The sequence below is a fragment of the Thunnus maccoyii genome, chromosome 23 (assembly GCF_910596095.1).
Source record: "Thunnus maccoyii chromosome 23, fThuMac1.1, whole genome shotgun sequence".
NCBI lineage: Eukaryota > Metazoa > Chordata > Actinopteri > Scombriformes > Scombridae > Thunnus > Thunnus maccoyii.
The window spans coordinates 11,440,320-11,460,532 of NC_056555.1; the positions used below are offsets into that span (position 1 = coordinate 11,440,320).

General features: G+C 39.1%; 1 protein-coding gene across 5 annotated transcripts in view; it reads left to right on the plus strand.

Annotated features, from left to right (window-relative positions):
* The window catches only part of nrcama (neuronal cell adhesion molecule a), a 65,008-nt gene extending 45,064 nt beyond the window's left edge, over positions 1–19,944 (plus strand). For 2 of the 5 annotated variants that reach the window (XM_042403527.1, XM_042403529.1), the window contains 20 exons: positions 147–258; positions 643–827; positions 1,310–1,441; positions 1,682–1,825; positions 2,069–2,180; positions 2,360–2,526; positions 2,850–2,997; positions 3,126–3,250; positions 4,486–4,587; positions 4,951–5,148; positions 5,237–5,307; positions 5,688–5,913; positions 6,360–6,475; positions 9,453–9,663; positions 10,822–10,944; positions 11,180–11,365; positions 14,235–14,366; positions 14,465–14,543; positions 15,223–15,234; positions 16,201–19,944. In XM_042403527.1, coding sequence (XP_042259461.1) covers positions 147–258; positions 643–827; positions 1,310–1,441; positions 1,682–1,825; positions 2,069–2,180; positions 2,360–2,526; positions 2,850–2,997; positions 3,126–3,250; positions 4,486–4,587; positions 4,951–5,148; positions 5,237–5,307; positions 5,688–5,913; positions 6,360–6,475; positions 9,453–9,663; positions 10,822–10,944; positions 11,180–11,365; positions 14,235–14,366; positions 14,465–14,543; positions 15,223–15,234; positions 16,201–16,435 — 2,816 coding nt within the window. In that variant the 3' untranslated portion in view covers positions 16,436–19,944. Of the gene's footprint in view, positions 1–146; positions 259–642; positions 828–1,309; positions 1,442–1,681; positions 1,826–2,068; positions 2,181–2,359; positions 2,527–2,849; positions 2,998–3,125; positions 3,251–4,485; positions 4,588–4,950; positions 5,149–5,236; positions 5,308–5,687; positions 5,914–6,359; positions 6,476–9,452; positions 9,664–10,821; positions 10,945–11,179; positions 11,366–11,613; positions 11,656–12,254; positions 12,321–13,231; positions 13,355–13,561; positions 13,718–14,234; positions 14,367–14,464; positions 14,544–15,222; positions 15,235–16,200 lie in introns of all 5 variants that reach the window. The other 3 variants (XM_042403528.1, XM_042403531.1, XM_042403530.1) reach the window with 2 other exon arrangements.
* The last annotated feature ends 269 nt before the right edge of the window (positions 19,945–20,213 follow it).

The following is a 20,213-nucleotide window of genomic DNA, read 5'->3' on the forward strand; positions in this document are numbered from 1 at the left end:
TGATAATCTATATTTGAGTCTGTCCTTAATGAGAATATGAATGGTCCTCTGAGCTCATGGCTTTACTTCCTAAACTCTTCCTGGGTAACACTGTGGCAATAGGAGCCTTCAAGTTTTGATTTAGTCTTGTGTCCTCATGTGTTCAGACAGCCCAGTGGGGGAGCGCCGTCCTGGTTTCATGACGCCTCTGGGCGTAACCAGCACCAAGATGGTTCTGAGAGGGGAGACTCTGGAGCTGGAATGCATCGCTGAGGGCTTGTAAGTAGGCATCTGCTGGAGCTTGTATCATAATTTATTTCATTTTCAGGGTTTGTGTTTAGGTTTTTTTGTATATTAGTTTAATGTTACAGTTACAGAATGAGAAAAAAGTAATCAACTATATGGGTAATCAAACTTGTGGCAGTGGTCTGATTATTACAGTTGCTGATTTAAATAGAATCAAAGCTCTCTTTCTCCTAAATACAGCATGCCGTTATGCCCCATGACTGCTAGATTAGCTTATTATATTCATAGAAGTGTTTATATTATACAACAATGTGCTTAATAAGAAATTGCCAGGGCATCTATAAATCTTAAAATAGGATAAAATAAAATGCAGAAATAGTACACACAAACATCCTGTTGTAATTGTTTTCATGACAGGCCCACTCCAGAGATCTCCTGGCAGAAGGATGGTGGTGAGCTGCCGAACAGCAGGAAGACTTTCCATAACTTCAAAAGAACGCTAAAGATTTCTGACGTGAATGAAGCTGACGGTGGCGACTACCGCTGTACAGCCACAAACAAACTGGGCACTGCACACCACATCATCAAGGTCACTGTCAAAGGTATGCACTTCAACTTATTTTATTGTTTCACGCTATTGGTGCAGTGTCATTTCCTTTTGTCATTACATCAAAATGTTATTTTTCTTTATAGTTTTGGAGTTTAAAGTGCATTAATTCGAGTTTGACAACCACAGGTATAAAAAGAGTCAGTCTTGGTTTGGTCTGCTGCTGTGTTGAGACTCAAAACTGTAGACCTGGGTGTTGATTCACAGTGGGATTGGTAGTACAACCAACACTTAACAATTACAGAGTCATTAGATTCAGAGTTAATATAAAGATTTTTTAGTGAGTCAGCTTTAACTGACACCTTTTTAAAAACGTACACAATGTACAGTACAGTTACATTGATGCGAATATTTCTGTATCCTTAAATCAAGTAGCAAAGTTGGGTTTTTTTGCTTTAAAAGAAAACCAGTTTTGTTTGTGTCATTCTCAAGAATCTCACCCTTCTCATCTTCTTCATTCTTGTTCATCATCCCCAGCGGCCCCTTTCTGGATCAGTGCTCCCAGGAACCTGATCCTCGCCCCAAATGAGACTGGCATCCTGACTTGTCGAGTCAGTGGAGAACCCAAGCCAAAGATTAGCTGGTTTGTCAATGGAGTCCCCATAGAGAGTGAGTACACATATTCAAAGCACCAGACAGCAATAAAGTGTATAAATCAGCATACAGAGTTGCAATGGGAGTTTTCTACTGCATGTTATTCTATAAGGGTTTGCATAGTACACCAGCATTCTTATGTGCCGATTTCTACATGCACAGACTTCTAATAGTGCAATTGAAAACCTCAAACTACAAAAATAGATGGTTTAAATATCATTTGGACCATACGTCCTGTCTCTCGTCATGTGATAGATGCGCCTGAGGATCAGAGCCGCAAGGTGGATGACGACACTGTTATTCTCAGCAATGTGCAGCCAGGGTCCAGTGCTGTCTACCAGTGTAACGCATCTAATGAATTTGGCTACCTGATGGCTAACGCTTTTGTCAGTGTTCTTGGTGAGTAAAAACATCAATTGCAATTGCCTTTTACAATTTCTTATTGACTTTACAAATGTTCACTATGTGGATTAAAAGCAGTTTTGCAAATTACTAGCGAGTTCAACCTAGCATCATTTCAACGATCTATTTTAATCTAGCAATGTGTTTAGCTGGAAATATAAAAGAACGTGATAAGGAATTTTGAGTGTGCAGGCCAGACAATAAGCACTGATCAAGATACTGTTGTGCTTCTTCCCATAGCTGAGCCACCAAGGGTGCTCACTCCACCCAACAGAGTGTACCAGGTCATCACCAACAACCCTGCCTTACTACACTGTGCCTCCTTTGGCTCACCAATACCAACTATCACATGGTAAGATTCAGATGACTGAGTCCATTTTCTATTTGTAAAAATGAGAAGTTTAAAACCATGTTGGAAAAAAATTGTCTTGTTTTTAAATTCTACATTTTGAACAAAGGGTTATCAGATTAAGACGTCAGAACCGAGACATGTGTCAAAAAACAACTGTCTTGTTTGCTGTTTCCATGCAGGTTCAAAGACAGTCAGACCAGCATTAAAAATGATGACCCATATGTGATTCATGAGAATGGTACTTTGGAGATCCATGTGGCCCAGCCACTTAACAGTGGAAAGTACACCTGTATTGCCACCAACAACTTAGGCATCAAAGAGAACCATGTCTTCCTGGAGGTTAAAGGTCAGATATGGATCAATCACAACTCATTTCTCTACAGATACAGATATCTCAGATACATGTTTGTGCTGAAGGGGGATTTTGACACGTACTAAAGAAGTAGTTGTACTAAAAAGCATAGAATTGATTGTATTGTGTTTACTAACCACTTTAGTTGAAAGTGACATGCAGACTGAATTAGGATCAAATACACCTTTAATTGGCAAGTTTCCAATTTGCTTCAGCTTATAAAAGAGATATATTAAGCCTCTTGAGGTATTAGGTCATGTGGCCATCAATATATTATTTATTAATAATATAAACTTCTATGTTTTTGTCTCTTCCAGAGCCCACTCGTATCCTGCAGCAGCCAGAGTACAAGGTGGTGCAGAGAGGCATGAGCGCTATGTTTGAGTGTAAAGTCAAACACGACCCATCTCTCATCCCCACGATGATCTGGCTCAAAGACAATGGGGAGCTGCCTGATGATGAGAGGTACAAAGTCCTTGAGATTGGACTCACATTTTTTTATTAGAGATGAACTTGTTATTTACACTAAAAACATGACAGGATTTTGACAAATCAAGAAATATCAACCAGCTTGGCGATAACTCTGTTATTAGGTTTGAGGTGGACACAGACAGTCTGATTATCAAAGATGTGACAGATGAAGATGAGGGCACTTACACCTGCATCATGAACACCACCCTGGACCAGGACTCAGCCAGTGCCATGCTGACTGTTGTTGGTATGTTCACACCTTGTGTGCAAAGGTGTTTGTGCACTCAACCTATTGACAAAGGTCAGAGATTGTGAGTGTACAAATCATAGAAAGTGCTGCTGCTTTCAAATGTTGTGTCCCTTTTACAGAAATAGTGCAACATGGTAAATTATCTCACCCTATTGAAAAATATATATATATATATATATAAAATATATTAATGCTTCAGATTCAGCACAAGCTTTTCTCCTATCGTGCTATTCTGATTACTTCTGACTATTTCTAGTAGATTGACCACAGCAAGCATCAGTTCCTTTTTAACTTTAAATCACATTACTACAGTAGTTTTCCTGCTTTTCTGCTGTTTCTAAAATATCTGTCACTAATACTAACCTCTTCTTGTACTCTACTCTTGCTTCTTGCTGTCTCAGAGGCTACTCCTACTCCAGCTATTGTCTACGGTAAACAAAAGCTGTCTACAGTGTAGTATTTTGTAACAATTTCTCTTCTCCCAGCCATTGACTCTGTAGAACCTGTAGCTTCCATTTTGTCTAACAGTTATTTTTCAGTATGTGGATTGATCTTGTTCTCTGTATTACATATTCTACCTGTAGTACTAGTTTAGTTTTGTTTCATATACAGATATTTCATATTTCATGTATAGAATTTAAAGAGTTTTATTTCATGGTTAAATACACAGCCCCTGCACACTCACACAGGTGTTTTCACTTAATCTGACTGATTAGACCTCTTGGGCTCTGCTCTCTAACCTGAGCAGCTGCCTAATCAGCCAGAAGTGAAAGCACCTGCACTTTAAAATGTTTGATAGCACAAAATAACACAAATAACACTATAAAGTATTTCACTATAAAATATATGATTGAATAAAGATATCACTGGATGAACATTTAGTACTGATTTGTCCATAGAAAAAACAAACAAACAAACAAAAAACAACCTTGCTTTTCTTTCTTATTTTAGGTCATTATTACAAGTAGCCATTAAGAAGGATCAAATCCTAACTAGAAAAGCCCATCTTATGCTCAAAAGCTACAGTATGCATCAAAGTAGTGGATTTACTGTGCATCTTCATTTACTTTAGATCTGTAGAAATGTTTAATTAAGGAAAAAATACAAAAACATTCTATAAATTTCTTGGATGTCAAGTATTACAGTCTGCATCAGTAAGTACTAGATGTAACCAATAGCAGATGAGAGATTCTCGTTTTTGTTTGGTCCTGAGCTGCTTCTTGTGTTTGCAGAGAAACCTGACCCTCCGACTGCTCTGGAATTGACTGACCAGACTGAGAGGACCGTTAAGCTCACCTGGACCCCTGGAGACGAACACAACAGTCCCACAGAGAGTATGTCATGTTTTAACGATGATGCTCGGTTGTTTGGCAGCAATGTCTTCAAACTAAACTACATTTTTCAGACGCTACATTTGAAATTCGACACTGCAGTTGCTGACAACAGAAACACATTATGAATTATTTCCACAATTTCAGAATGCATTTTCACATTGGTAAATTATTATATTCTGTAAAGGAATTTGGTACTTTGCATTAGTAATGAGCCAGCAAAGCTAAATGCACACAGACAGCTTTGAACTACCTGACAATGACATAAATCATAAGTAGAAAATGTTTGCCCTGTTTCTTTGAATCAAAGTTTACTCTACAACAAAGTCTTAAACCTGGAATCATCGTTTCCCTTATCTTTCTCAGGGTTTCTGATCCAATATGAGGATCTGCTACACCAGCCAGGTGTTTGGGTCAACCTAACAGAGGTTGATGGCACAAGCACCACAGCACAGCTGAATCTCTCCCCATATGTCTACTACTCCTTCAGAGTGCTGGCTGAGAATCAGGTGGGCCACAGCCAGCCTAGCCAGCCATCACGCCAATACAGAACCAATCCTGCAGGTAATGGTCATGGTTAACCCCCCAGAAAAAAACAGTAGAAATTTACTGCAAATATTCAAAGCACTGATTGATTCTTTCCTTTTCCCAGCTCCTGATGAAAGTCCATCAGATGTGCAGGGAGAGGGAACAGAGCCTGACAACTTGGTCATCTCCTGGACAGTAAGCCATCTTTGATTCTTTGATTGGAAATCTGGGTTAACTATGAGCCTAATTCTAGTTTCTGTGCATGATGTTATCAGCACATGGACTACATGTAATTGTTACTTTTGTTCTTTCAGCCATCTGGCAGGGTTTTAAATAAAAAATGTCCCTTGTATTGTGGATAGAATATACTGCAGAGTCTGATGCCTGTATATGATACACCCATCAGTATAATTGCTAAAGTTTGGATTAAGATACTCCAAATTATCCCTAACCCTAGCTTTTTGTGCTGGAGTGAACTTTTTGGGCTGGAGTATTTTCATTCACCACGGCAAAGTCAGAATACTGCAGTTTTATTTTTCAGCAACAGAGGAAATTTAAAAAGAAACTCTTGTTAGCCACTGACAGGATTTCAAGCCAATGGGCCTGGTTTGGAGTACAAAGTGCAGTGGAGACAGAAGGATGTGGATCATGAGTGGTCTTCAAGGACCGTGGCCAACGTTTCCCAGTGTGTCGTGACTGGAACTGCCACCTACGTGCCCTACGAGATCAAGGTTCAAGCTTTGAACGATTACGGCAACGGCCCAGAGTCTGAAGTGGTGATTGGATACTCCGGAGAAGATTGTGAGTGAACTATTTTATTTACTTTTTTGATTTAGATTTTTGTTTTGTAAAAAAAATGTTTTAAAACACTTGGTCACTCATGGTCTCACTCATGAAACAGACAAATGATGAATGTGAAAGATGATGCAGATAAAGCAAATTCTGAGAGAGAATTCTGCATTTGTATGTATTGTATGAGGGTTCAGTCAACATGTTTTGCTGTTGTGTTTCTGAGAGGGGTGAAAGTCCACATTTTCCATTTTCGACTACTGAATCTGATCCTTTTTAGTCATCTAAAAATATTTTCATGAACATGCAGTAGGTAAGGCAGAGGTAAATTTGTAGTTTCACATCATGATACTACTGTTTGTGTATAGATTTTGTAGTTTGGGAAGACAGCACTCCATCACAGCAGTGACTTGAAACTAGATCTTGACTAACTCTTTCTCTTCCTCATTGCTCTGCAGCTCCTTTGTCTGCTCCTGAAAGTGTGCAGGTCACGGTTCGCAACAGCACGCTAGCAGAAGTTCAGTGGGAGCCTGTGTCTCCCACCACGGTCAGAGGAAAACTACAGGGATACAAGGTATGTTTTGGCACATGGTTATTTCTATTACAAAAGTTGTTTGCACATTATAATTCTGTATGATTTTTGCATTTTACAGCTTGTGCACTTTCACGCTATATATGAAAGATAACTCAGCAGCACTTTCTCTTCAACCCCCACATTTCAGCTTGTAGTCTTCATCAGTGTTTTTTACAGAAGGAGTGAAAGCACAGCCTATATATACACACTACAAGATGGCCGATTCTGTATCTTTATTTAAAAGGAGAAAGTTTTATGTCAGTCTTGGGGATCATGTGTCTGAGGAACATGACAACTGCTTTGGGGTTCTACAAGTGAGCTGTCTTGATCAATTATTATTCTCACTATACATGCTGCCACTTGGTAACATCATCAGAGAGCACAACTGTATATCTCCACTGAACCAAATGATGCTGCAGCTATAAACTCCATTACTACCTGTTTTCTGGCAATAAATGAATGGATGAGCAATCATTAAATGATTAGTTAAATGAGGACAAAACTGAAATCCTTCTAGTTGGCCCCAAAACAAAAAGAGAAATGCTGTTTAATAATCTGGGGAAATTAACTCCCTGGATTAAATCTGAGGTTACAAGTCTTGGTGTTGTCTCAGACTCAGATCTAAGCTCCAGGTCCCACATTAACAAGGTGACAAAACATAATTTTTCCACCTTAGAAACATAGCTAAAGTATCACGACTTATAAATCAAAAAGATGCAGAAAAACTGATTCATGCCTTCAATTCGAGCTCACAAGATCACTGTAGTGCACTTTTTACTGGCCTCCTGAAAAAAAACACAGAGAGACTCCAGCTCATTCAAAACTCTGCAGCTTGGCTATTAACCAGAACCAAGAGGAGAGGACACATTAGTCTACTTAAGCTGCTCTGCACTGACTTCCTGTGACATTTAGAATTGATTTTAAGTTCCTCCTCCTCACGTACCTTAATTGGCTAGGACCTAGCTACATTGCTAACTCCCTTGTTAACTATTTGCCTTAAAGAACACTGCAATCATCTGCTGCTGGTTTATTAGAGGTTCCCAGCAACAGCTGAAAGAAAATCGGGGATGCAGCCTTTGTCAATTATGCCCCAAAACTATGGAAAACACCACTGATAGATATCAGGGAAGCCAGTTCACTAAATATTTTTAGAAGAAAGCTAAAAACTTCACTTTAGCCTTTAACTACCTTTTCTCTCAGTTAGCTTCACACTTATGCACTACTGCATTTCTTTTGAAATGCTTAATTTTATTTGATTTTATACTTTCTATGTATCCTGTTTTAACTTTATTATTATTATTATTATTATTATTATTAATATTATGTATTCTATTTTATGTCAGTGGGTTTTATCTTCCATCTTATGTTACACATGGCAAAATACTTTGAGTTTTCGCTTATTTAGTGTCAAATTACCACCACTGAAGTACACATTCTGTGTATTGTATTTTCACTTTATTTTATCTTATGTTTAACATTACCAAAAGGGTTTTATTTTCCCTCTTATGTACATTTACATGTTTTTATGTTCATTTTATGTCTTTTATGTCTTTCTTGACGTGAAGCACTTGGTGCATGTAATGTAATAAATTTTCGATTTTTTAATTTGTTATGAAGCACTTTGAGCGGCATTTTTCTTTGTATCAAAAGTGCTCTACAAATAAAGTTATTATTATTATTATTATTATTATTATTATTATTATTATTATTATTATTATTATCAGTTATCCAATGAGGAGTAGACACATACATGCCCACCTCTCAGAATGTTGTATGTCCAACTCAGAAATGTCAAAACAAAAGTTCAAATCAAGAGGCTATATAATACACACTATAAATACAACCAGAAACATACAAGAAATAAAAATAACTATGAAATGACAACAACAACTCTAATTTAGCTGCTCAGATGAGAGGAGGCATAAATTCAATGAAAAGGGAAGACATAAAACACCAGTTGGTTTATTTTGGCATCTGTGTTGGGAGGGAGAACTTCCTTAGAGGTTGGCCTGCTATGTGTCTACTCCTCATTGGATAATTGACAAAGAGTCGGCCATTTTGGGGTGTGTATATGTAGGCCATGCTTTCGTTCACTCTGTAAAATCTGTGCTGAAGGATGTGTGTTGAATTGCAGTTGTTGGAAGAGAAAAAACTTGTGTTCAACAGTCGATGCTGAGTTTTCTTCATGAATTTTTGCATGTTTGTCCCATTGTGTGTGACTTTGTAGGGGGGTATTTTATAAAGCAAGATTCCCAGTTACTGAATTGAAACACAGTGTTTTATCCAGAGTTCCTCCCCTGTAGTCCCTCATTCCTGCTGCACTGTGAAGATAGAAGTCAGAGCGACATTGCCACACATGTCAAATGTATCTCTACTGTAGGATAATGTTGTTGCCAACCTAATATGTAGAGCTCAGACTTTTAGCAATCTTAAGTACACAGTATTCTAGTCAAAATGTAATTATGAGTGAATACAATTAAAGAAATGAAAAAGACAACCAAGAGTCTTATAACTGCAAATACAAGAAGGGCAGATAACCAGTCTTAAGACTATTTAAACAGTATTTTCCCTCATACAAACCAAGTAGCAAAACATTTTGTACAACTTAAGTTTCTAGAAAATGCAAATTCTTTGTTGTGCTGTTTTGTGGCCTGAACCATTGCATTTTTCTCTTCTTCATTGAGAGTTGATGTGGTGATGTCTGCCCTACTTACATACATGAGGGGGGTCAAACTATAAAAACACCTTTTTAAATATAATGCACTCCAATACAATACCATCACCTCAATAATAAACAAAGCACAATTATGACCTGTCTGTCAGTATCAACAAAAACTGAAAGTCTATTTTTCATACAAGTAGAATGAATGGGAGAGCTGTTGAATCGGATAGCCTTACATTGTAAAGGGGTACCCAATGAAGTGGCCAATGGGTGTATGAGACAGATAAACATCAAATCCTGGTGTGTTTCCTGTAGGTGTACTACCGTCGCGAGCGGGGCTTGCAGGAGACAGAAACAGAGGAGACAGAGGAGGAGGAGCAGGTTTTGACGTTCACTGGGAACCGCAGCGAGGGACGTCTGCCAGGCCTCCAGCCGTACAGCCTCTACAACCTCTTCGTCAAGGTCCTTAATAGCAAAGCAGAAGGACCCCCTAGCCCTGGCAAGAAATTTGAGACACCTGAGGGAGGTGTGTAAGGATGAAGTTATCTGACATGGTTGTCCTGCAGGCCTAGAACTTTCAGCCAAAATAATCTTCCCATAACTCTAGCACAGGTTTACGGATAATTTGCAATAAAGCTGGCTTTTCTTTTTCATTACAAAGAAATGGGTTGAGTGACATGCCTACACCCACTAAACCCAAAATTATACAACTTTGTCATACTTAAAGTTTAAAACTACCCCCAAATGTTAAATGGGTTACCACACTTTCTTCTTATAGAATTTATTTTCATTATTAACAATGTCATTATGAACTTAACTTTTATGTCATATTAATCATATTAGACATCATGTAATCATATTGTGTGTTAAGGAGTCCTGACTTTGTGACTATTAGAAAATGGGTTCGTTGAGTTCAGAAGAGCTCTGAAGTAGATGTCCTTGAGTGCGTGAGTTCTTTGAGTTCGTATCAAGAAAACCATCCATATCAAAATACATGTAAAGAAAGGAATTTTGTTGCTCAGGTTTTGGAAGGAATAAAGACTGTCTAGGGAGTATTCTATAGACTAGATGGATGGGTTAAATCTGCTGAAACTGTTAAAACTAAGGTAAAGGTCTTTCGGGTTCCATTAATGAACTGTTGCCGTACACATAGGACCATTGAATAGACAATCATGCATGCACAGTGATACACACATAGTATATATGTGGAGAACTGCCGTGGAGTCTTTGCAAATGCTGTGTATGAATGCTGTGTTTGCCCACACGTGTGTAAATCAAGCTTCATCCTACTTTGTTCTCCTCTAACCTCCTGAAGAATACCACCTAACAACTATGATAGCTTCTCCTATTAGTGCTACTTCTGTGACAACACGCTAGCAGTACTCACTCAGAACTGCCCAGAATCACCCTAGCCACTACCAAAGCTATCCTAGCAACCACTCAGAGCATCCAAAGAAAGCATCCTAAACAACTTAGCAAACAGGCAGCTACAATCCAGCAACCACCTTGTAATACCCTAGCCTGGTAACCCCCTTGCAACCATCTACTTTAGTGACCATCTAGTTAAATCCCTGAAAACTCATTGAACACCCTAACAATGATGTGTAGGAGCCCTATCTCTATCCAGTGAATGTTTTGTGTGCCACGTCCCCATTGTTGACTTTGGCTCTGGTTTTGTTTTCAGTCCCAGGGCCTCCTGCTTTTCTGAGCGTCATCAATCCTAGTTTGGACTCCCTCACTCTGGAATGGGGCGCACCACTGAGGGTCAATGGACGCCTCGCTGGATACACATTAAAATACCAACCAGGTAGACTTACCAGCTGCTTCACAGACTGCCTGTTGTGTTCTCCACGGAGTTGTCTGTGTGGCATTTGTGCATAGGAAAAACTATGTTTTGCATGATGAGTTTTCTCATAAAACATGATATCCCTCTTCCTAACTTCAACTATTTCTCCTTTCAGTTTCCACATATAACTCCTTTTCAACATCCTCTTCATCCTCTTTTTCTTTTTTAATCATTCACCTTTTCTCTTTTTTCCCAGTCTCTGCAGTGAACACCACCACTGAACTGGGACCAGTCAAGGTCATGACCTTTCTCGGCAATGAGACCACCATTACCCTGGGCAACCTGAACTCCAGCATGCTGTACAAGTTTTATTTAAGTGCAAAGACAACCAAAGGCTCTGGCCCCATCGTCACAGAAGAGGCTTTTACAGTCATGGACACAGGTGAGTTCTGTGTACATTAACTTACAGTTTAGCTTTATCCATACAGGTAAATAGGAAGAAAAGGTCAAAGTCTTATATCAGAAGCTTTAAAGCAATGAAAATAAGGAGTGCAAGGGTCAGAATCACAGTACCCTGACAGATATTAGGGGATCCCTGTGAGCTGAAAATTACAACCATGCGGCCCTTCTGCATTCTTCACTCAACCTCTTATATCCCCTCTATCTCTTTCTCTTTTTTTCTCTCTGAAGCTCGTACTCAACCCACTGTAGAGACGGGCAAAGGTAACCCAAGTTTGCCAATGGAAGTACCTGCATGTTGCTCATACCATCAGATATTAGAAACAGAACTTAGCATAGATTTTGTCCTTTTTTCTTGTATTATCCCTGCATGTTACTAAGTTAGCATGTCTGAAAACTCCCCATGTGGATAAATAGGTAACAGACTTCCATGGCATCCACAAGCAATCAGGCTTGTGTCCTATTCTGATAGAATAGGCTGCATTTACTGTAACATAATCTAAAAATTTTAATGTATTAAAATTAGCTATGCTTCAAATGGACATGTTTTCATTAGAAGCCTCATGCATGATGCTTGTGAATGTGTTTCAGTTCAGTACTAATACATTTTGTTTATCTGCTGATGCTTTAGACTGATGGATCATGTGTATAAATTAAGTGGAATTTGATTTGAACTACATAATATGCATGCTGCAGTGCTGGGACTCAGAGTTGGTCAATAGAAAAAGGATTGAGAGGCATTGCAATCAGTTTTAACCCAGCATGTTGGGGGCAACTTTCTCTGTAAACATTGGCTCTGCAGCTGTTTTTACTGTATGTTGTCTATAGTGCTGTGTATGTGTGTTGTCTCACTCTTGTCCATATTCTTTCAGGCCCCACAGAGCCCCCTCACACAACCTCCCCCATCACTCAGTCTCCGCATCCCCCGTTTCACAAGGGTACAAGCACTCCCTGTGTCCCTAATACCTCCCTAATGCTCTATCAAGAACTCAGTACTGCAAAAATGGTCCATCTCAGCAAATATGTAAATCTAGCGTCAAAGAAGGTCTTAAAAATTAGAAAATCGTTACTAAGGTAACAACATCACATGCTACTCTATGCTTCTGGCTTTCTTAAGATGATGGTATTGAAGTATAGTATGTTTGCATATTTTTACTTCAAGAAAAGTTGATTTCTCTTGGATTTCGGTCACCTAATTGGCACTGTAAATCCTTACTGAGATGGAAATTTTTGTGGCAGTGAATGTAACCAATGTGTTTTCTTTGTTGTGGCAGGATCTGACACTACACACTGAAAGTTCTTTTGTCATGTAACCAAAAACTGTGTAGCCCTGTAATGTATAGTGTGAACGTGTTCTTAAACTTTCATGCTAGTTGAGACAGTCAGCAAGCAGTCAAAAGCCAAATCCTGGAAAATGTAGGCTCTGACCTGCTGTTTTTCTACCATCCTCTAACTGGTTGAACAGATATGAAGGATCTTGTTCATTCTTGACTTGAATTTGACTGCTGGAAGACCTCAAGTCACAGTAGCTGGTGAAATGCTTTTGTTTGTTTTTTTTTTGCCCTGACCCCATGTGTTCAGTATTTAACCCAAAATTCAATAGAGTGAGTTGTAGACACTGTTAGACGCCAGCTTTATCCTACATACTGAAATATTATCACGGAGATGTTTATTTTTTATAAAATTCTATCTCTATTAGCTCTTGTACTTTAGCTCCTTTGCAATATTTGAAAGGTTTTTATTCTATATTAAGGTGTTTTAATTGGTTAAGAAATGTAGCTTGCTTTGTAAAATTTTGTAAAAAAAATTTGAATTAAAAAAAACATTTTTCTTTCTTCTGTATGCTCAGTGCCTCCTGTAGGCCCTGCGTTTGGAACGGTTAACACATCTGTATCAGAAGACGGTGCAGTGATCAATTGGGAATACTTTGGACACCATAAGAATGTATATGTGGAATATATTGTAGAAAACAGTAAGGCTTCACTTTGTATTTGTAGTCATATATACTATAGTACTACTACTATATACTATTTCAAATGTTTTAAGCCGTCAAAATATACATCATCTCTTTTGTAACCTTCAAAACTAGTGTTAAAATATCATCATCCAAGTAATTATTTTTCCCAAAACCCCTTTTCCCCTGAATCTCATTCCTCTCCATCCATAACTCCGATTTCAGGTAAAGAGGACTGGAAAAAGGAGTTGGTAAATGGTTCTCACTCGCATATGATAAAAGGTTTAAAGCCGGGGACATCCTATAGGGTGCGTGTGGTAGCTAGAGACCCGGCTGATCCGACAGTCCACAGCACAGACGAAGTGTTGGTTACAGTGCCAGGTGAGGCGGCATGCCTCAGGATAGATGGTCTTTGTATTTTTTTTGTCTCGTTTTTTTCCATTCGCCATCTGTACTGTCTCATTAGAGATGCAGTGTAACATTCAGACATGAATATACAGTAGCATAGTTTCCTAGTTAGTGTCCAAGCATGTCAGAAGTTACCATCAAGTTGGTCTGATGCATGTCATGTAAAATCATTACTAAAAGGTCCATTATTTTACTGTTGTGGTTTTTGTTTTTCTGTCTTTTTGTTGTATTTCTTGTGCCTGCACAATCATTACATATTAACCCATTTTAAAATTCAATTTCAGTGTTTACAGCCTCTGTTAATCTCTGCTGCCCTCAGTGTTTCTCGGCATGAAGAATACAGATTTCACCATTTTAGCAGCATGGAATGAGATTTGGACCAACCATTATGCTTATCCTGTTTCCATCTTTCTCTCCCGACCTCTTTCTCGGTATGTTGTGTGTGTGTGTGTGTGTTTGTGTGTGTGTGTGTGTGTGTGTGTGTGTCCAGCTGTACCCAGTCGGCAGGTAGACATCGCCACCCAGGGCTGGTTTATTGGCCTGATGTGTGCCATAGCTCTCCTCATCTTGGTCCTCCTCATAGTGTGCTTCATCAAGAGGAACAAGGGTGGCAAATATCCAGGTAATGCACACATTATCAGTATTAGTATATACTGTAATTTCAAGGTTACTGACATGGATGGATGGAAATTTAAAAAAGAAAACCATTGTAATCTATAGTGAAAGAGAAAGAAGATGCTCACCAAGACCCAGAGATCCAGCCAATGAAGGAGGATGATGGGACATTTGGAGAATACAGGTGAGAGAGAAAACACAGCATTCGTCAGTCAGAAGTCTAACATGTCTGAGATAGGAGCATGACATAGTGTGTGATTTTTTTTTTTTTTTTTTTTCTTCTTTTCCACTCATTGTGTCCTGACTTGACTGTCTGTATGTAGAACATTTTGCGAGGCTGCAGAGACACTCCCCCCACCAGACTCCATTACCAAACACTCCATAGAGGCAAGGCAAAATCCACACTACTCTGTGTTGACCCTTATAATGACCAACTCATCTGCAAACTGCCCATCTAATGAACAAAAGCTTTCTACAATACACAATTCATCCATTTTAACAAATAATCTCATCTCCTGTTAAGTCACAAATTGTATGCTTATTAACAAAAAAAGTTTTGAAAATGCCATTGAGGTGACATTGTTTTAGTTTTTTCATCCCGTTTTCACCTTTTCACCTCATACCGAAGATTTTATGACTAAGGCTTCTCAGGAATTTAGAGGACTAAAAGTTGAAATAATGTTGTTGCTGTGATGTTTTTTTTTAACTCAATGTGTGAATGTCATCGTGCTTTAAATGTTTCCATATGCATGCTTTGTTTTGTCTGTGTCTGAAACAAGAAGTGCATAGTAGAATACACCCATTGTGGCTCATTGTTTTTCATGTGTACTCCATTTTTATCTTTGTTTTTTGGGGGGGTTTAGGTCTATAGAGAGGTAAGATGAGATGTGGTTAAACAAGCATGCAATTCACACAACTTGTAGTGTATATATAGTACATCTCAGGCTGACTAAAGGTTTGTGTTTGCTATGTTTCTGACTTAAGTGAAATGAAAGGCACTGGTGAAAAAACGCACATCAACTGATCCGACTTGCTGTGTCATCATACTCAATATAGTCAACACCATAACCACAGATACAACATTATCACTAAAATTTAAAACTAAAAATAACTGCTTCTAACTCTACTCTGGCTTCCTTCATTTTTTTCCTTTTAAACACAAATGCATTGAGCTTGAAAGTACAGTTGTAATGTATGACCTGGACTGTAGAGCTTGCAAAGTAGAGAAAGGGCATTTTTATATGGATGGAGCATACAGATAGGAGGTAAATGGTAACGGGCTTTATCTTTGGAAAATGGGACTGTTTGTTTGCATTTTTGATTAATGCATGAAAAGTGAAAGCATATTGACTGAAGTCATTTCAGAAATTGCAATATTGCAAAGGCCTGAGCAGCACGCATTTACAAACTCTCCTTTAGCAGTGGTCACTAACACTGAATCTTTGCAAGGTTAGTGACTGGCTTAAACCACCACAGCACTAACACTATAGATAATTATGTGCTATAGGTGTACCTGAGCTGCTCCACTGGATAAGTACCATGAAGTATAATGTACCAGGCTTTCCATTGTTATTGTGCATTATATAGTGAGCAGCTTTATATATGTGTGTGTCAAGATGATGATGCTGCCAAGGCCACAGGGGCCCTACCAGCACATTTGTCGTGCACCTTATCCAGACTAGTATAAGCAGTAGGCTACACTTGTGCAGTGGAAAAGCCAGATTACTAAGAGTCTGTCCTTTTTGTGGCCCTAGGGTTTTGACCACTGCAGAGGAAGTTTAACAAACTGAATAAAGTATTTTCTGAATAACCTTTCCGCCAATCTTCTCCTCCCTTTATAGTGACACAGAGGACCACAAGCCGCTGAAGGGCAGCCGGACACCGTCCAATGGGACGGTGCGCCGTGACGAGAGTGACGACAGCCTGGTGGACTACGGGGAGGGCGGGGACGGACAGTTCAATGAGGATGGGTCCTTCATCGGTCAGTACAGCGGCAAGAAGGAGAAAGACACACACGAAGGCAACGAGAGTTCAGAGGCCCCATCACCTGTTAATGCCATGAACTCATTTGTCTAACAAAGGGCCACGGCCTGGCTGCAACGGGTTGCTATGGCCACTCCTTGTCACCTTGGCAAATGTGACCATGGGGGCCCATCTCTGTGGTGACAGTTGCTAAGGTGACAGTTGTTACGGACACCTTACTTTACCATGGTGGCTGTCACTTAGGTGGCCATCGCCATGGCTACCTGTCACCAAGACTGCTGACACGCCCTCATCTCCACACCCGCCGCCCTGACACCCCCCCCTCCCCTTAGCCCCTTGTCACACTGTGACCTCCTCCAGATCAACACACAAACACTCAACATGGCAAAGACGGACACTACATCCCCCACAACCACTGCAAGAAGGTGTTAAACGAGGGATGTGAGGACTCTGAGAAGAGGGAAGAAGAGAGGAAGCAATATAGAAAAGCAGAAGGAATGTACCAGAAGTTTTACCACTCAGACTGAGCAGAGCAGAGTGTGGCTAAGTTTATGTGTGTTAGTGCCATTTGATATCCTTTGCAAACATTTCTATACAAAACATAATGTATCCAAATATATATTTTATCAAAGTACATGACCCGCAGGCAGGCAAATATGCATTGAGTCACATTCATAAACATCTGCATGGAGTAAATCATTGTAAGCATTGTACCATCGTCAGATTTGCTATTTGTTGCAGAGGTGAGCTGCATTTTGAGACTGTATACTGTATGGTGCACGCCTACTAGCAACTGGGTATGCCATTTTCCTTTTTCTTTTTCAGTGGTCAGAAAGTGTTATATGGCGTATGATATATAGAGAAAAAAAATAGCAGCAATGTCTTTGTGGACACTGCTGTGAAATGTGTGACTCAAAGTAGAAGCTAGCATATGTCTTTTTGAGACAAATGAACTGTTTGTACATATGTAATAGATTAAGAAAGCTATATTGACTATTTTAGGTCAGGGATGTCCATTTGTAGTTATTGGAAACCCGGCAAGAAACACTTTGAACTCAGCGTTCGGTCACTCCTTTATCACACCAGCCAGCCAGAATTCCCACACTGATTTGAATCGGCCTGTTTTTAGCCTCATGTTTTCTCCAGCTTGTTCTTTGCTTGCATTTTTTCTCTTCCCGATCTGTTTCTTAACACCGAGCCTATGCTTCTTGTTACCGAGCACTAACTGAACACAAGTGGAAGTGTGATTGATCCAGTGTCATTGTCAAGTGCTTCCGCCCCCAAATCGTGGCCCCTGTGCAAGCCTGTCTTTTAGATCATTGTGGTATTGTCACTGCGTCCAGAACTAACCAAACCCAACCCCAACATTGTTTCCAATAGCATTTCCACTTATCTGCAGTGTATAATGGCAGAACAGAGAATGGATGCAGTTGCATGCGATTAATGCACATGAACAGGGCACATACTACAGTTTCTGGATATTTATGATCAAGAACCTCTCAGCACGGTTTCTAGTGCCTTTGTAGAGAACAGTGACTTCAATCCATATAATTACATCCCTCTTCATTGACGGGGCAGACAGTGTAGTTCACATAGTCCATTAATACAGTACACACAGAATACTATCCCACTTTACGCTAATAAGAAGTGTAAAGGATACATGAGTATTAAAAACACACTAAACGTTTAAGCTCTCGAGGTTTCTGCTGATGTTTGAATATGTGTTCATAAAGGTACATTTAAAGTACTGTAAGACTCCCTATTGTGAGCTATATGGTCACTAAGTTTCGTAAAACATCCATGTGAGCTTATTGACTCTAAATAGCCTCATTGTGTCTTATTTTTGGGTTGAAAAGGGGCTTAAAAGTCTCAAAAAAGGAAACTCAAAAAGACCTTTTCAAAATTGTTCACCCACTGACATCAGCATCAGTTGTGAGGAATCATTTTCAGCTATAGACCTTGTTGACAATCATATTACCCAGCTATCACCAGCCCATAAGGTACATAAACATTGACCGCCACATCATACAATCCAGCTAAGAATTTAAGGAAATATTGTGGAATATTAAAAAAAGGAAAATGTGTTGGAAACCTGAGGACAGAGCCTCATGAGATGTCATGTCTTATGTATTCATTTGAAATACTCTCTTCCAAACTCATTCATGCTGAGGAGGAGCCGCTGCTCACTGTAGCAGCACTAAACTACTGCCAACCTACTCGCCAGGTAACTGCCAACGGAAACCGGACTCACTCTCTGGTCTAGACAGTTATGGGACTTACTGTTACTGGTAGCACTTAAAGAGCTGAAATGAAGGGGTCGGAAATATTCGTAATGATACTGAATGTGGAAACAAGTGGATTTATCTGTTTATGTGAATGAAAATATTGCTTGTTTCACTGCAAGTGGTATACACACTGGTGACTTTGGTTTATGCATTTAACCTTATATCTGTGTATGTTGTCACGTTCTGCTGTAACTCAGAGCGCAAAGTGTGTACAGCAAGCACTCAGTGAGTTTTATATTACTGTAAATGAATGAAGCTTGTGTGTGAATGTTTGGGTGCATGAGTGTGTGAGTGCGTGTGTGTGTGTGTGTATGTGTGCAGCACATGCATGCTTCTGTGTTAAAGCGTGCGTGGTGTATACTATCGCTTTCTATTTCCATGGATAACAGTCTGTAATTCTGATGTGTGTCGAGCAGTCTACTCTCAACAGGAGACTTTTTTTTTTTTTTTTCAAGAGAACATTTCCATGTCTTAGGTTTATCATAACTTGCATCAAGTTTTTAGGTTGCAATGTGTCAAGCTTTCCATGTGTAGATATTTTTGTAGTAATTTTTTTTTGTAAATAATGGCTTGAATTGAGCGTAGACGTGTTGAGGTCGGAGGTGAGAGCCTGACCTCAATCAACCCTGCTGAATTATGGGTAGGTGGGGGCATAATGGTATTGTGTGAGATGAGACTATTTACAGTTTTCACTCTTTTTATTTGCTGTGACGTTTTTATTTTATTTCTTTTTAATATTTTTTTTGAACCTGTCAGGTGAATTTGCTAGCTCAAATGTTTAGGCTATCAGGTATCAAAGGAGATTATTTAACTTGTGACTGAGCTCTTGTGACACCTGTATTGTTTCTGTCTCTGACAGTTCATGCACCTTTTCTGTATTTTTTATAAAAAGCACAGGCTTTAACAGGATGTATCATTTGAAACACATCTAGTTAAGGACAACAGGAAGTATACTAATGTGCATTGTCCTAAACCAGACATCTACTGAAAATGACACATCCTTTTTAAGTGTGCAGTTAAAAAAACAAAAAAACAAAACAAAACTGTAATTTGGAGTATACAGAAGGATGGCCGGCATAGACAGATATGCAGACTGGCACATTGGAGTGTGGAAACAACGTTCTAGTGACTGGTGAACATAGGATATACAGTATATGATATGATATAATATGACATTCTGGTTAATGTTGATGCTACATGAGAAGCATGAAAGGCTGTCAAAAATGGTTTACTCTACAATATAATATTGCAAAATATTTTGTATTTTAAATGAAGTTTAAAAAAAAAATCAAATAAATGTTGGTTTCAGGATTTCAAGACGGCACTGTTTTTTCTTTCATGCATGCAGTGCAACATGCAAAAGTATATGTGGGTATGTAGCGCCACCCGGTGTACAAAAATGAGAATGATGTTAGAGTATTTTCTTATTTGGCAAATAGCTCACAGAGATAAACCTCAAAGTTAATCCTCGGAAAGATTAACATACATCTGGTGTGTGCATGCATGTCAGTCTGTCTGTTTTTTAATTCTCATACTGGGAGAGTTTCACTGGTAATGTCTCCTTTCAGAGGAATATATCCACCTAA